At 45.6% G+C, this 17,849-nt stretch overlaps 1 protein-coding gene across 1 annotated transcript in view; it reads left to right on the top strand.

Moving 5' to 3' along the window:
- Positions 1–17,849, top strand: part of RIT1 (Ras like without CAAX 1) — a 651,953-nt gene that overhangs the window by 253,483 nt on the left and 380,621 nt on the right. Inside the window, exon 2 of the mRNA XM_069649919.1 lies at positions 2,773–2,897. Coding sequence (XP_069506020.1) covers positions 2,807–2,897 — 91 coding nt within the window. The 5' untranslated portion in view covers positions 2,773–2,806. The remainder of the gene's footprint in view (positions 1–2,772; positions 2,898–17,849) is intronic.

Below are 17,849 nucleotides of genomic sequence, written 5' to 3'. Positions count from 1 at the left end.
CTGACGGAAGGGGAGATTATTTAGCTCGGCTGATGGAAACTCAGACGATGGAGTACATTATTTCTGCCTGTAGTTTTAAGACAAATGTTAGTGGTGTATTTGTCATTTTTCACCATGAACTCTACATCTAGGAAGTGGATCTGGTTGGCAGATGTTTCACTGGTAAATTGTATCCTTGGGTCGATAGTGTTTAGGTATATAAGAAACCCCTGTAAGCCTTCGGCAGATCCTGTCCACACGCCCAAGATGTCAAAAATGTCAAGTAAATTATGCCATACTGGATGTTTCGGGGCATGGTCATGTTCAAACCTATGCATAAAGCGTTTGGCATAAGTAGGTCACATTGTGACACCCATAGAGGTGCCTAAGGTCTGTAGGTAAAAACGATCTTTAAACTGAAAATATGAATGTTTAGCAACGAATTGCAGGAGTACTAATATGAATATGCGTGAGGCTCTAATCTGCTCTTCATTGAGAACAACCCATTCTATTGCTTCCATCCTGAGGTCGCAGGGCTATCCTCGCAACCGCAGGATGGAAGCAGCAGAATGGTGTTAAGACTTTTGACATCTATAGTTAACATAATACTTTCGGGGGTATGTGTTACCTGGTTAAACATCTGAAGAAAATGTGTAGTGTCACAAATGTATGTATTGGTTTTTTGAATGATGGGTTGGAGAAAAAAAATCAATATATGGTCCCAATGGTTGTAACACACTTTCCATCCCTGCCACTATGGGTCGCTCTGGGGGGTTGGTGGGATGTTTAGCAATCTGTAAAAATTTGGTATTAAAGGGTTGGTAGTTTGGATAAATGTCCTAGTGTTGTGGCTGATCCCACTGCATTTCTTCTGCTTTGTTGATTATTTTGGACAGCATAGCCATAATGCTGACCGTGGGATCGGTGTCGAGGGGAGCATACACTGTTCTGTCATTATGTTGTCTCATGCATTCTTCATTGTAGTCATGCGTGTTCATAATGACCAGAGTGCCTCCCTCGTCTGCTGGGCGGATCGTGATGTTAGCATCACTGTACATGTCCCTCAGGAGTTTTAGTTCATGGGGTTTCAAGTTGTTGTGTTTGGGCCGTTTATAACTAAGCTTCCCCAGATCGCTGAGAACTTGCTTATGGAAAATTTCCACTTAGGGAATATTGACTGATGGTATAAATTAACCCTTGCCCTTGAACTCCTGCATCTCTTCTTCGTTGTCTGCTTTGTTGCTACCTTCCATCTCATCAAAAAAGACCTTAAGTTTGAGTTTCCTTACAAATTTAAAGAGCTCCACCTTGGTGTCGAATAATGTGGTACTGTAGGTAGGTACGAAACTCCAACCTCTCTGCAAGGTTTCTGTTTCAGCAGTGGAAAGGGTCCTGCTGGATAAATTAATGACTACGTTTTCTTATGTTGTCTTGTCACTCGTCCCTCCCCTCTTTGTTCTCTTTGATTTCCTGTTCTTCCTCCTCTGCCCCTGTCTAAAAAAGATACCGATGTGGTAGTGGCGGCTGCTGCTCGGTTTGCTACTGCACCCGATGATGACGGATTATATCCAAAATGCACAGGCTTCTTTTAAACCCTTGTTAGTGCTTCACTGCCTCATCTCAATATATACGTTAAAATAACACTTATGATTGCTCTTGAAGTTTTGGTCTTTAAATATGAGGAGTAATGGTGCAGAAATGCTGTTCTAATAATTGAATGAAACCTTACTTGTTCAGCCCACTAGTAGGGTGTTACGAGAGTCTGGGGTTCTCACAGGGGATTTGTTGTGAGTTCTAATCTTGTGGAAGTTGTAGGCCCTGTGCTAAGGGCCTTTTTTACCATGGACCTCCACACTGATTAGATAAAATAACTGAAGAATGTTTTCAGTTTGGAAACGAAATAATTTAATATAGCAGTGCCCTCCTGCACCACATTGTTTTGTGGTGACATGCACCATTTTACAGAAAGTGTGTGTTTAAATTTGTTGCCATGGGTCTAGTGCATGTCTTGTCAGTCGAGTGAGTAAACTAAGTACTCCTACGTCCCGTCCCCTTTCCTCCATACTTATGGAGTAAGTCCTGTGGGACGGAGAGATGTCCCATAAGTATGGAGGAGAGGGGACTATGGACTAGGAGTAAGGTGGTCACTACGATGAATAACCCGGTTATTACTCAACCTGCAGGTCTAGTGGAATTTTTTTTTAAAAATGTGCAAGGCCCGTCTTCTCACTAGTGTCTTCAGTGGTACACAACTACTGTATTGTTGCTCATTTTATCTCTTGGGTACAAGTATCTTCTGGTGGCATTAAAAACATCAGTACAAAATTGCTAATCCAATAGGTTTGTTTGCGAATCAAACATTTTATTAGCCATCTCTTCTAATCCATTTTTCAAAACTAATGTATGCCTTGCAGTACTGCAATACTGTTAAAAGATGACATCCCAAATGCTGGCTATCCTCACTCTGTAGCTAGCTCTCGAGCCAGGTCCACACTTCAGACAATACAAATCTAAAACAATTAAAACTGTAGGATGCATTTACAGTACATTTTTTGTGTACATATTCCATTTTGCAGACATTTACCTCCACCCCTTCAACAAAAACATCACAACCATTCCATTGTCTCAATAAAAGACAATTTTAAATCCTTGCTTCTAATGTTGTAAACCCAAGATTTATTTTTTAAAGTCAGGTAAACTAAGTGCACTTTCATAAAAGGTGAACACTACATAGTTGTTACTATATTTTGAAAACATAATATGCATTCATTGATGTGTATTTTATTTTTTCAGATCCTGCTGTGGCATCAGGGGCTCCACTTTTGAAATGGACCCTCCAGTTATCCGCCAGCCCATTGCTCCACAGTCCCGCGAGTACAAACTCGTCATGCTTGGAGCTGGAGGGGTGGGGAAAAGTGGTATGTTCTAAACCTGTTAAGTGTCAAGATGTCTTCTGTAACATGCTATATGAAAATGTACTGTTATTGTAGCGAAGTTCTCAAACTGATTTTGGTCCTGAATTTTTATTAACATTACAAAGGATGAAAGTGGTTCCCCCTTTATTATTCCAGCCTGTGTTCTACAAGGTTCTCTCAGATAAATGCAGCAGATGTTCAACCCATAAAGTTGCTGTACATGTTCAAGCTGTATGTATACATATATTCAGTTAAAAACATTGTTAAAAGGACATTATGGCTGCAACACAAAACAACAAAATGCCAAAAATGCATCTGTAATGTCATGGGTGCTATCAAGAGTAGAGTATAATAGAGTAGTGAAGTGCAGTGGCAGAGTTGTTGTTACTTTAGGAGCCATAACTGTCACAATTGGGGGGGGGGGGGTTCTGTTGCAACCATCAAGGGCCTTTTTTGACCAAATGTTTTTTTGTTCACTGACATTGAATGTTTTAATGGTCTTTGGCCTTGCCCAGTCGCTCTTTGATAAAGCCGGGAGCTTGGCAGAATGCCATGCCCAGGGCAAACAACCAGTCCTAGTGGCACTCCCTTTGCAGCTCTGTAGGTTACTGCTCATGGCCTTTGGCAAATGCCAGTGTCTATTATGCTGATGATGTGGCCTTCTGCCATGACCCAGCTTCCCCTTATCCCCCTCAACCTTCCTAGGCTGTGTGGGTGACTCATGGGCCTGCAACATGCCCGGTTTAAAGGTTTTGTACTGCAGCAAGTTTGAGGACCAGTGTTCGGGTCCCACATACAAAACATGTTATCCTGACTTTTTGGGTCCTATTGCACCCCTCAGTTACCCCTTCCCTTCATCTTTCTTGAGTCTGATCACCACAGGTCCCTGTAACATGTACATTTTAAAAGGATTTGCCTGACATCAAGGTGAGTCCCTTCCAAGGTCCATAGACTGGTGCTTTTGGTCCTTGCTCTCATCAAGATTCGCGGAATTCCCTCTGATATTGTTGGCCTTGGAGCGTATTAGAGTCCTCAAAATGGCATACAACTTTAATAGAGCAGGAAAGGTCCAGCTTGGAGCAGTAGTGGAGAAATTCCTGAGCTTGTCTGGTGAGGGCCAGAGAATTCCTTGTGCTCCACACAGCACTTCCTTGTGTAGAGACCTGTTTGCATGGAGGGTGGAGTTGTCAGCACCCACATAGATGTTGTTACCACCCATCCTAAATCTATCATCATCATGTGCGTTAGTTTACTCAGACCTGTTGCTGTCTGGCACACAGGGTCCTTCCAGATAACTGTTTGTGGACCGGATATACGCCTCAGACGGCACAGCTTTTTTCAGAGGATAAGAGATCCAGTTTAAAGCCATAATGCACTCCATCTAGGAAGGCGTGTTTTAGGCACACTGTAAAAAAGCTGCGCCAAAGCCTAGCCTCCTCCATAAATGTCGGGGCTTAAGGTGGACTCTTCACTCTTTGGTATCTGGTGGTTATACAACCACCTAAGGTGTGGCCTCCCCTACTTCAGATGCCTTCTGTGGCTCTGCAGCCTTCTGTGGGGCCTGAACTCACCAGTGCTTTCACACCCTCTGTGGATCATGATGACACGTGTTTAGGTGGCAGCACTTGTCTATGAAATGAAAGGTGAATGTTTTGCTGGAAAAAAATTGTTTGGGCCCATCCCCCACAGACAGAACTTTCAAGATTATGGAGATGGCAGTTGATAGTATGGATTAAGAGGATAGCAGTCACTGCAGCGACTTACTGTTGCTATTGGTCCATATATTTATATATCTGTATCAAATCTAGTAGTGTGATACACAGTGAAAAATGTCATTTAATACAGCGTTCAAATGCTCTGATTTATCAAAATAAAACCCATGAAATTCAGCGAGTGTGGGAAGTGATGACCATAAAAAGCATGGGCCACTTCTGTGCTAGTTGTACCAAATAAGCTAAAAGACTGTGGCCATTGGCAGTGGGTGAGGCCTAAAGCTGCGGCCCGTATCCCCCGTACAATTAAATTCTCATATGCCACCAGCTAGGAGTGCTGGCATAATGTTGGTGGTCCCTTCAATGTTTTGGCATACATTTTTAAAAGTTATTCGGGCACTCCCTTAGTTACCATGTAAAATTGCCATGAAAACAGCTCTCATTTATGGGGAAAAAAAATGAGCTGATGCGGTCATGGGAAAAGCCTCAGCAATTCAAGTCTTCTCCATCCACACTGTAACTCTGCATGTACCCATATCCTCCTTTCTAGCCTCCAACATCCTTGTGTAAATTCTCCCTGACTCTACTATTACCACCTTTCACTTGCCGGTTCACTCTGTTTTTCCGAGTGGGTCTTCAACAAGCTGCTACCCAACCCACCTCTAACTCTCCCACTATATATGTGGTCCTCTTTAACCCACCCCAACTCAACCGTAATATGTAACCACCTATTTCCCGCCTCCAAATATCATTTAGTACACATTTTGTTTTCGGGAATTGCTTGCATTGATGGGATAAAAATTGTTTTTTAAATTTCTGTAAAGCTTCACTGATGCACCATATATACAAGACTTTTTGGACCAGGGGCACCGCCTTCTCTATCGAATTATTTCAAAACAAATTGTTTTTACCACAAATCCAAATAAGGCACATCTACAGTGCGTTTTTGCCCAATTTGTTTCTTATTTGGCATAAATCAGTCCAGCGGTGTCTGTGCTACGTGTACCCTCGATGGGAAAGCGACTCGGAGTATTTTTGTTTGGTTTTCATAATAACCTTTGAACTGTTTAACACATTTTCCCACAACATTTGCATTTTGGAAGTGCTTGTGGTCGTTATTTAATTTTAGGAAACTTTCACCCCATTCCATCAGTCAAGTTATTGGCAATAGAATTTTGTAAAAAGTCAATGTGAATTGCCTTTGCCTTAACTATATATAGGGTGTATGTGTGTGTATACACACACCCCCCCCCACCCTCCAATGTATTCCTCATCTTTGACATTACCATATAATGTCCAGCTTCAGCTGTTCTGAAAACTTTTTTGGCAGAGGGTGCTGTGCGTCGAAGGTGTTGAGTCGATGTCCCTTGAAGGCCTCAGTCGAGGATGATTTCATCGGAGGGTATATGTAGCACGTGCAGTGCTCGTTGGCCTCAGTTCTGTTTTTCTGCTACAGCGTTTGCTTGGTTAACGACATTTGGCGCGCCTCATTTTGTGACCTTTTGTTACAAAATTCTTCGATATGTCTTCATCGTCGACTCCAACACCGAAGTCCGGCTTAAAAAAATGCTGTGACTGCGGGTCCAAGATGTCTTACTGACTCGCACTGTATCTGCTTGTGGTGCCTCGGTGAGGACCACGAGACGTTGAGTTGTTTCAAGCGTCAGTCCATCATGGGAATGGTGTCGACGGAAAGGAAGGGGAAACTCAAGGTAGCAAAAATCCCCAAAACCCCTAAGCCCTGACCGACTAATCCTTCAACCGAATAGTTGAGAGGTGACTCTCCTCAGAGGAAGAAGGCGTAGCGCTCTAGGTCCAGGAGTGGCTCCCGCCGCTCATTGTCGTCATCGAAAAAGTCAGAGAAGGCACCGGAGGTCGCTTTCATCGACGACTTTGTCTGACACCTCTTCCAAAAGGGTAGCTTGCCCTACAAAAAAATCTTCCTCAGCTGAATGGGAAGCTTTCTGAACTGAAATGCTTAAAATCTTTGAAAAGCAAGGTCATACTCCTACCGAGCCTTCGAGGGAAGCCGGTAAGGACAGGTCTCGCCCAAAATCCTGCGTGCCCTCGAGCCCGGAAAAACAGCCTGACAAGCATCGGGAGCTGTCGAGGCCCGATGATCAGCACAAGGAAAAGTCAAGGTCCTAGACACCATTGACGCCGGTGGTATCTTCGACCCCCACCAGGCCCTCGACAGTAGTGACATTGACGCTGAAACCTTCGCCACCAGCTGCGCCACATATGCTGGCTGTTACATCAAAGCTGTGCCATTAGTGACAATAAAGCCTTCGACGCCATCAAAGCCTATGACTTCCAAACCTGAAAACATTTATACTCCTCTTGCAAAAAAGGACTTATTCAAGTCACTTCAATTTATGAAGATGAGGTACGCTCTGATAAGGAAGATGCTCCTTTTGGGGGTGTGGCTACATGGCCACAGAGTAAGCTGTGCTTAGAGTGCTCCTGCGGATCTGTTCATCCTGGAAAAAAGAGGCGTTAGTAGCAGGCTGCCACACATCGAAATATATCTGCAGAAATAGGAATACAGAGGGCATGCAAAGGTTGCATGCACGGTGGAATCATTGGCGAGGAAACTGCAGCACGAACAGACAAAGGTGGACGATTCCAGGTCATTGAAATCACCAAGATGGCGCTAGTTGAACAAAGGGATGGCTCGTAAAACAGCTGTGCAGCCGATTGCAGTCTCCGCGTTAAGACAGTACACTTATAGTTGCTGGTAGAAGGAAAATCCAGGAAACAAAATGAATGCGAGGGACAAAGTCGGAGATTAAAATTAGACGGCCGGGAGAGAAGTAACCCAAAGCTGCTGAGCAGCAGACCGGTTGTGTGCTGTGCGGAGCCGTAACTATACTGAATGCCCACAGGATCCACCAAGAAGATGGAGAGGCATACATGGCGAACTTACTACTGTACTCAGCATGGCGCCTAGAAGTATCCGGATGCCTCTGTGGTCCTGCCCGCGAGGTGAACCATCCCAGCGGATCGGCTGATATGCAGGCATGCAAGCGGCTGAAGTGCAGAGTTGGGCGAGAGTTTGGGATCCCGTAAGGAATGCAGAGAGAAGCAACACTGTAACCGGCACATCACTGTGAGAAGCAAGCCAGAATACACAGGGAATGCGGAAGGGACATTGACTTGGGAGCAACACCCGGGTTGAACGAGGAAACGGAATCCTCATGACACAGGCACTCTGACTTCGGAGATAAGAGCCCAAGCGGCGGACATTGATTTTTATTAAAGCACCGGCATAACGTGGGGGGCGCACCAAGCTCAGTGACTGTGAAAACTGGCAGACGAAAAGCACGTAAATTGAACTTACCGCCAACACACGAGCTGGGAACTGGTAGGGGGGCCCTGGACCCGTAGAGCAGTGCACCCGGCCCAGAGACTAAGCAATCTCAAGGGGTACCTGGAAGGCAAGAGCTGCTACCAACCAACAGAAGAAATTGGAGTGGCTGTAGGTTACCCATTAGAAAATCCATGGCAAGGTGGAGGCCACTGGCAAGAGAGGAGTATGTGGCCAGTGCTGTAGCATTAACTTGCCACCACGGAAACATGTGCGCTAGGAGATATGCTATAAAAGAACAATATCCATAAAGCCCCAAGTGTCTACTGCTCCGACTAGGGCATGGGCAAAATGCACTCGTAGTGCGCAGTCTCCTGAAGTATATCCTATCACGTTTATTAAGCAACAGTAAGGGAAGTCCAGAGCACAATGAAGGGACCACGCACAAGTGTGCTACGACAGATAACTGGCCAAGAGGCAGTGGAGTGACTTGCAGAGGTAACGGACAGAGAAGGAATCCTGACAAGTAGGGCTGGCAGACAGTCACCGCATCGAAGTCCTTGAGGAGACCAGTAGGCAACACATCTCAAACCAAACAAGACCTGAGAATTGAGGCGCGTGCAGCGAAATAGAGGCTGCCCAGGAAGTGCAATGTCGCCAAGCCACAATGAGCCGGCGGTGCATCGCACCACCCATAACGGGGAGGGGGAGGGGAGAGATCACAGCATTGGTCGTAAGATTGGCGTCCAAGCCTAACCAGTCCAAAGGGAAACAATCCTCGATTGGATATTTTTGCAAAAGTGGCACAGACAATGGAAGCTATGAAAACAGTGGGACAAGAGGAACAGAACGCAGAAGACACCAAGCGGAGAGATCAGCTGGAGGCCATTGCAGAGTTGAAAACCTCCTTAGAATTCAAAATTGATGCTGTTAGTGTTGACGTTAATCTTCTGAGACAAGACGTTCGAGCATTAGCAGAGCGTACAGGTGTGCTTGAAAAAGGAGGTGAAGGCTAACACAGATTATTTTACCGCCACTCTCAGGGAGTGTCCAAGCTACGACAGCAAGTTCGAAACTTAGAAAACAGAGCAGAAGAGGCAGAAGGGAGGAAACGCTGGATCAATGTACACATTGTTGGGCTCCCGGAAGGAGGAGGAGGCTCGGACCTGACCAATTACATTGAAAACATGTTGCTGCACGAGATATGTGCAGGGTCACTTACCCAAGGATTCATAGTTGAAAGAGCGCATAGGGCTCTGACAAGGAGACCACCACCCAGGGTCCACCTCGACCAATTATTGCCAAAATATTGAACTATAAGGACAGGGGGAAGATCCTGGAAGAGGGTAGAGGGGGTGATCAGCAGGACATCAGCGACCACCACGGCATACCCGGATTACACGTTCTTGGTACAGAGGCAGATACTGAACTATGTGTCGATCAAAAGGAGGTTAAGGGCAGCCAACCTTAAGTACATGCTGCTATTTCCGGCGAAGCTGAAGGTCATACATAAGGAATGTGCTGTTTTCTTCGAGCCCCAGAAGACGTTACTTAATGGATGGATGCGTTTGTTTTGCTTATTTATTTGTATTGCGCACCAGAACCGAAGGTATCTGGGCACAGAGGTTACAAGGAAGTTCGCACTTTAGGTTACAGAGATAAATTACACATGGCAAATAGATGATCAAAAGTATGGCAAAAGGTGACAATTACAAGTTAACACAAAAAGACATGGGCAGGCTAAATCATAGTAGCAGCATCCTAGAAGACTATATACAGTATAGTGAGGGTGGAAGGTCTTAGTGGTCTGTTGTCTTAAGCCAGTTGATGCAGTTATATCTAAAGTTCTGGTATGGTTGATCCGCTCGTAGGGAGTGAGGCATGGAATTCCAAAGCTGGGCCGCTTTGACAGAGAAACTATTACCCACAACCTTTGATAATTTAAATCTAGGAATAGTGAGGCAGTTGGTGTTAATTAGTCTAGAGGGCCTACATGAGGACCTTCTGTGGAATCTCTCGGAGAGATAGCTAGGCGTGGCATTATTTAGGGATTTGTGAATAAGCAAAGCAATTTTAAGCCGGATTTTGTCGTTGGTAGAGAGACCATTGTTTTGTCGCCTGATCTGAGATATGTTCTCTCCTTGCTACGCTGAGGGCCACTCTGAGGGCATTATTTTTAAGTCTTTGGATTCTCCTAATATACTTGTTGGAACCAATATAGAGGGCGTTACAGTAGTCCATCCTGGACAGGATGAGGGCTCTGGCCAAGATGATACAACTGTTATTGTAGAGAAATGGTTTGCCAGGTCTGATGAGTTTGCATGTGTAAGTGGTAGCAGAAGCCATGGCATTGACTTGTTTAGTGAAGGTGAGAGTGGAGTCAAGGTAAAAGCCTAGGGTTTTTACCTCGTAGGCAACTTTGATGAGGTTACCATCAATTATAAAGGAGTTAAACTCCTGGCCTAGTTTTTTGAGGTTGGTGGGGTTACCCATGATGATAAGCTCTGTTTTGTCATCATTCCGGCATAGACCGCGAGTTGCCATACTTTCCAACTTAACCTCCACACCCCGCAATGACCATGAGTTGCCATCCATGCCTGGATGATCAGATAAACTCTATTGGCCAAATCCTTACTGTAATCCCCAGAAAGTGGGAGGAGAATCTGTGTATCATCTGCATAGTTGGTGTAGGTGATACCAAGATGGTCCAGATCATCGAAAAGGGGCTTAGTGAATATGTTATACAGGCTAGGTGAGACACACGATCCCTGGGGTACCCCGCAGGTAATGGGGTCTGCACCTGCTGAGGGGGAGAAGACCCTTATAGTCCTATCACTTAAGAATGACTCGCTCCAAACTATGGCCTCCACGGTGAAGTACACGGCCGAGTCTAGGTGGCTGCATAGGACGTTATGGTCCAATGCAGCCGTGAGAGGAGGAGGAGGAAGAGGAAGAGGAATTGGAGGAAGAGGAACTGGAATTTCCCCTTGTCCCTTAGCTCGTCGATTTGGGTCTTAAGGTCAATAAGTGCAGTTTCCGTTCTGTGTTGAGGACGGAAGCCTGATTGGCAAGCTCCTAACGGGTGGTGTAGTTCTGAATTTATAGATCTGCGACCCTATCTAACATTTTTAAAAGAAAAGGTACTGTTGTGATAGGCCGGATATTAGTTGATATCGATGGGTCTAAGGTTTGTTTAGCAGTGGGAGCACCCACAATTCTTTAAAGTTGCTAGGAATGGTACCAGAAGTGAATGAGGCATTGATGATCTTAGATATGAAATGAGTTAGATCCCTAGAGGCAGTGCTCCAGATAAGATTTTGAGGTGGGAGCATTTTACGCATGATTTTTCAAATTAGGGTTGTTAGGTGGGGTTAAAGTAGTTGGAGATGCTTTTATTTGGGCAATTTTGTTCTGGAGGGTGGTCACTTTATTGGCTAGCGCATGCTGGATGTCAGAGCACCAAGTTTTGTCTTTGGTGCAAGTATCTGGCATGGGGATAGGGGTCTCTAATTCTTTTAGGATCGTGAATAGTTCCTTCATGCTGGAATTGGCTTGAGGGATGCGGTTATTATAAGATTCTCGTTTGGCCAGGCAGATTTCTTTTTTGTAAAGAGATGAAATCTTGGTGAGTTTAGTTCTGTTTTCTTCTGAAGGGGCGTTTAACCTCCCATCAGAAACGGATGGCCCCACAAAGAGTTGAAGTGATAAGTGACCCTGTGTTGTCGGCATAATGTACATTTGAAATGCTTGGATACTATCGGGCAATGTGTATGCTAATAATTCTGGAGTTAAACTAGAACATAATAATAAGTGATTGGCAATATGCAGGAGCGCCAGGGTCGTCTAGATAGACGCCAGGCGAAGACTATCGCCCCCAGTAGATTAGGTCTTTTTTTTTGGGTACTAGTAGTGTAGTGTCCGCCTGCTGCACTCCGAATACCGGCAGTAGAGCCGGCGCCAGAGCGAGATGTGGGAATGCCGGAGCTCCATATTAGTAGCTGGCCAAATGTTGGTGACAAGTTGGGGTTGTGAGGGAAAGGGAGTTGGGATAATTTTGGGGAAGTTGGCCTACAATCACACAGCACTAGAAAAAGATGGAGGGAGGACCGGGAGGGCAGCAATAAGCGGGACCAAAGAGAATGGGGTGACAAAGTTAGTGACCTGGAATGTTAGGGGGTTGAGTAGTTATATAAAGAGGAATAGAGTAATGACATATTTGAAACGTCAAAAAATAGGTATAGCCCTACTGGAGGAGACGCACTTAACCAAAGACAGACAGGAGACCTTGGCACGAAAATGGCCAGGGGTGACCCTGGTGTTACGCTCACCTGGCTCCCACAGGGGCGTCGATCTGAACTGGACAGCTCGGTCTCCACCAATGTGATCCGTAGTGCCGAGATGACAGACTGGACTGGCCCACCTAGCTTCGTTTGCTTGGCCTGTAGGAGTATTCTTCTGCAAATGGAGAAAGGGAATTAACCACCCGTGGAGTTGAGCGTTAACCCCAACCCCGCTATTCTCCCCACTGATCACCTTTAATGTCCCCTCTTATAGTCTCACCTGATGGTTTGGAAAGATGAGCTCTCCATCCTGCGTTGAGCGCAGGGGCGGGTAGATAACCAGTTGCCTCACTGGTTCGAAGGAAAAGGTGAGTTCCAGAACAATATTGACTGAGATTTCTGGCAAAATGCCGTAGGTATATAGTTCGTAAGAGTTCAAATGTCTGACTTTCACTTTTGTCCGATTCCTTGCAGGTTGCAGCTTGACCCTAGCGAAGAGTTCCTTGTGGCAACCGGTAACATTCAGGTAAGGATTTGTATTATCCAACACAGTTCGATAAAATGTTAGTATGTAACCTGTTGCTTTCTCCCTTTTTAAGGTGCTGAGAGAAATTATGAAGTCTCTGGGAATAATGCCTCCGGCGGTAAAATTAGCTAAGTCTATTGTGGTGAGGAGGATTCCCCTTGTTTGTCCCTTTGTTTCACCTTGCTGTCCTTTTGTTTCCCCTTAGGGGCCGGGGTACGGCGAAGATGCGGTGGAGGCTGCGCCGACCCGTGAAGAGTAATCGTACCCCCGGCGGTAAAATCAGGTAAGTCTATGGGGTGTAACTAATATTGCCTCTGTTTATTCCCTTGGCTCACCTTGCTGTTCTTGTGTTCCCCTTAGGTGCCGGAGTGCGGCGGGAACATGCAGAAGGATTCGGTGAATAGTGAAGATGCTGCGAAGGCCGGTGAGTTCAGCGTGGCGCTGCAGCAGGCGAGGCGATGCGCATAAAATAACTTCTTTCTTCCAGCTCGAAGGCGCGGTGGATCGGGAATTCAGGTAAGGATCAAAGGTATTGCTCTTGTTCTAACCTTTTCTCCTTCTTTCTCCCTTTTTCTAGGAGCTCCAGACTCGAGGCGGGCGTGGCAGAAGACTGGATGCAGACTTGCAGGCACAGTGAGCGTTACGCTGCTGGATGCAGAATAACGCGAAGCGTGTGCTGCACTTCGGGCGTGGTTTAAATAGCTTCCAAAGTAGTCCCAGGTAAGTATTCCTCCCCGACCCCACCGGAGTAAAAAAAATAGTCCCTAGGTAAAGTAGTCCCTTCCAAGCCTCTTTTGGCTTGGAGCTCTGCAGCATTGTCTGCATCAGATAAGTTTGCAGCATGGTCTGCATCAGGTAGGTTTCAATCTATGAGCCTGGCGCCTATGGCACCAGGACTGACTCTCCATATGAGCCTGGCGCCATAGACGCCAGGACTGCACCCAAATGGCCCCTAGCAGGGGTTGTTGGGCTTGCTTGGAATAACTTGAGGCCTGCTTCCGGGGCTGCTGGACTTGATCTGGATCCCTGGGGGTAGGCATCATGACACCTGGGTTCTACCTGTTCAGCCTATGCCAGAAGGGTGTTGATTTGGGTGGCGCTGAATGTCCTCTCAAGGTGTCGTAGACCTACTGGGACACAGATGACAGGATGATTATATTGCGAGGGAGGGTGGAAAATAGAGAAATATGTATTAACACATATGCTCCGAACCATGACACAGCAGCATATTTCCGATCCTTATATGGCAAGATAGGTCAGTACAAGGATGGGGTGCTACTATGGGGTGGACTGTACGCTGGACTGATTATTGGATAGGTCGGATGGGAAATGTATGCACCCAACCTCTACAGCGAAAGCCCTAAATGCACTACTACACTCCGTCCAGTTAGAGGATGTGTGGAGAACGATGCATGGACAGGACCAAGGGTACTTCCACTATAATGCCCCTACAAGGCTGGACTATGTAATGGTGGGCAGTGTATTGTATGGGGAATTTGTAGGTGCGGAATATAAAGCTAGGGTTCTATCGGACCATGCGCCTCTGGTTGTCACCTGGCAAGCTCTTCACCCCCAAGGGCCAGGATTCCAACATGGAGGCTTAGAGTTGAGGCACTCGGAGATACTGGGTTTCGGGAACATTTAAGGAAAGAAGTGAGAGTATTTTCACCATAACACAGGCAGTGTCGGGTCAGCAGGTACACTGTGGGAGGCTTTCAAAGTAGTGGTGAGGGCAGCAGCCATATCGCAGTCCAAAGGAATGCAAGATGTAATATTACAGGAATTGCGGGGTGTGGAGGGTAAGTTGGAAAGTATAGCACAAACAGGAGACAGGTCCTTGGAAGAGGCACAGGAAGTGACAAAATTACAGCAGGAATGTCGGAAACACTGGGACAGACTAAGCAACTTAAGTTGCAGGAGATCTATCGAGAGACAGCACGCAGAAGGAGTCAAGCCAGGGCGCTTGTTGGCCTGGCTGTATAGGAGTGAAAGTAAACGAGAACCAATAAGAGCAGTAGCCGGGAGTAATGGAGAGTTGCAGAAGACACAGGAGGGAGTGAATAGATGTTTTTATGAATATTATAAGCAATTACATGAAGAGACCTCTGGCTGTGGTGTAGCGGAAATACGGGAGGCACTGTCGGAGATTAGACTGCCCAAGTTTAAGCACAGAAGAGCGGGCAGGATTGGAGGTTCCCATTAGTATTGGAATACGTGATTAAAGGGCTGCCGACCTTTAAAGTCCCAGGGGCAGATGGACTTCCTAGCTAATTTTATAAAGAATATACGACCGATATACTACCGTCACTGCTAGAAATGCTTAATGAAGCGTTGGAAACGGGCAGACTGCCTGGCCCCTTGAGGGAATCAGTGATGTCCCCCCCCCCCTTCGCCCCCCTCCTGAAACCAAACGAGCCAGATACTGACTATTTATTTGGTAATGCGCACCGAACCATTGGGTAGCTGGGCGCAGCAGAGAAGTATACTTGAAGCTTGGTTACAACATATACAGCATACAACATATACAGTAATTACAATAAGGACAAAGACCATAGTTACTACGTGAAGGTTAAAATGATGCAGTGGTGCTATAGGTAATCTAGCACAGTCACATAGTACAATGGGATTTGATGACTTGGTTACAATAGATACAGTAAATGCAGTAAAACCATAGGCCAAAGTTACCACGTAACAGTTGTAGTGATAGTGTTCCTATAGGTTAATAATCAATTTTCAACGAGACAAAGAAAGGGTGTCCATGGTCAGGGGAAGGTCATTGCCAGCATGGAGTCCGGTATCAGTAGTCGTTTATTCGTAGCCAGTTTAACATATTACATCTGAATTTTAGGTAGGGTTGTTCAGTTCTCAGGGCTTGGGGTAATGCATTTCAAGATATTGCCGCTTTGACTGGGAAGCTGGAACCACCTGCTTTGGTTAGTTTGAATCTAGGAATATCTAGAAGGTGGGCATTGGCAGATCTTGTTGGTCATGTCGAGGTTCTCCAGGTTATTCTTTCTAGAAGTACATTTGGAGGGAAGTGATACTGTTTTGAGAAGAATCTGGTTTCTTCTTAGCTAGTGGTGATCTCTTCTGAGGTTGGAGATATGTTCTTTGTTGGGAATGTTCAGAGCTGCTCTTAGGGCGTTATTTTGTAACCTTTTAATTTTATCTAGGATGTATTTATTGGCACCTAGGTACAGGGCGTTACAGTAGTCCAGCTTTGACATTATTAGTGCATTAGCGAGGGTGATGCAGCTGGTTTCAGAGAGAAATGGTCTATAGGCTCTGATAAGTGTACAGGTCTAGGAAGTCGAGGATGCTAAGGAGTTGACTTGTTTCTTGAGTGTTAAAGTAGAGTCAAGGTAGAAACCTTACGTTTTTACTTCGGACATCACCTTAGTTGTGTTGCCGTCAATGTTGAAGGTGATAGAACTGGAGCTGAGTTTTTGTAGGTTCGCCTCTGAGCCCAGGATCAGTATCTCAGTTTTATCGTCATTCAGGCAGAGGCCATGTGATGCCATCCATGCCTGAATGAGGAGGTATATCTTGTTTACCAAGGCCGTATCCTCGGCAAAATTGCCTTGAAGGAGAATGAGGATCTGGGTGTCATCTGCATAATTGGTGTAGGTGACACCCAGTCTGTACAATTTGTCAAAGAGGGGCTTGGTAAAGATGTTATACATAGTGGGTGAGACACAGGACCCCTGTGGCACACCACAGGTAGTTTGGATTGGGTCTGTAGAAGCTGAGGGGGAGAAGACTCTCCTCGTACGGTTTGCTAGGAAGGATTGGACCCGGGTTATAGCATCCCTTGAGAAATGGGCAGCTGACTCGAGGTGTTTGCATAAGACTGTGTGATCCACCAAGTCGAAGGCTGCCGATAGGTCAAGGAGTAGTAGCATAGCTGTTTTCCCATTGTCCTTCAACTCATCAATTTGGGTCTTCAGGTTAATTAATGCCGTTTCCGTTGCGTGTTGAGGACGGAAGCCGGATTAGTGATTGGTTTACTTAAAGATAGTCCTGAATTTGAAGATAAGCTACTCTATTAATTATTTTGAGGAGGAAGCAATTATTTTGAGGAGGAAGGGGACTGTGGTGATCGGTCTGTAATTTATCGGGATGGAGGTGTCCAAGGTTTATTTCAGCAGTGGGAGAACCCAAGATTCTTTGAGGTTATTTGGCACAGTGTTAGTCTTGAAGGAGGCGTTAATAAGCTTGGAGATGAATGGCGCCAGATCTCTAGCTGCTTCCTTTATAATTTGTGCCGGGCAATTGTCTCCCTGGCAGTTCGAGGGCTTCAAGGATGGTATCATTTTCTCAGTCTCTAGAATCTAGATTTTAGAAAATCTAAAAGGTGTGGTGGTTCTGTCGGTCGTGAAGAGGGAGGTGGGTTGCAGTTCGGTTTGGGGTAGCAAGGCTTTTTGTTGCCTATTTTAAGTTGGAGGGATGCAATTTTATTTGACCAGGCTTTTTGGATGTCGGTGCACCATTGCTTGTCTTTGAGGACATTGTCTGTGGGTGGAATGGAAGCTTCCATTTCCTGGAGGATAGTGAAAGGTTCCTTGGTATTGGAGTTGGCCTTTGAGATTTTGTCATTGAACATATTTTTTGTTTGTATGGATTTTTTTTTATACATGTTGGCAAAGTTAGTTACCTTAGTTTTGTTCTCGTTCGTTGGGGAGTGACGCCAGGTGGCTTGGAGTTTTCTTTTTTGAAGTCTTAAATCTTTAAGGTGTGGTGTAAACCAAGCATTAAGGTGTGATTTCTGCCTACTTTTGCAGAGTTTGGTAGGTGCAATGGTGTCGAGGGCATTGGTCATGGAGTTGTTGAAGACTTCCACTAAGAGGTTGGGGTCTGTGTTGCTAGTAAGGGAATTACTGGAGGGAAGGAGGTGAGAAAGTAGCTTTTCTGCTGCGATATCCTTTTTGCTTCTGGTAGGCAGTGGGGGTGCCATGGCAGTAGTTTTAGGATTTTCGTGAAGTTCTAGGATAGAGAAGAAGCAAACTAGGTGGTGGTCTGTCCATGGTCTGTCCATGATTGCGGGACAATTTTGGTGATTGAGATATTACTGTTCAGATCGGCCACCCAGTCGAGGGTCCTTTCTTTGATGTGGGTGGGGGTAAGAACTTT

Source organism: Ambystoma mexicanum, chromosome 1p, assembly GCF_040938575.1.
Source record: "Ambystoma mexicanum isolate Mex_15411 chromosome 1p, UKY_AmexF1_1, whole genome shotgun sequence".
NCBI classification, from domain to species: domain Eukaryota; kingdom Metazoa; phylum Chordata; class Amphibia; order Caudata; family Ambystomatidae; genus Ambystoma; species Ambystoma mexicanum.
Note: the sequence above shows the minus strand (reverse complement) of the source record. Positions and strands in the feature narration are given on the sequence as shown.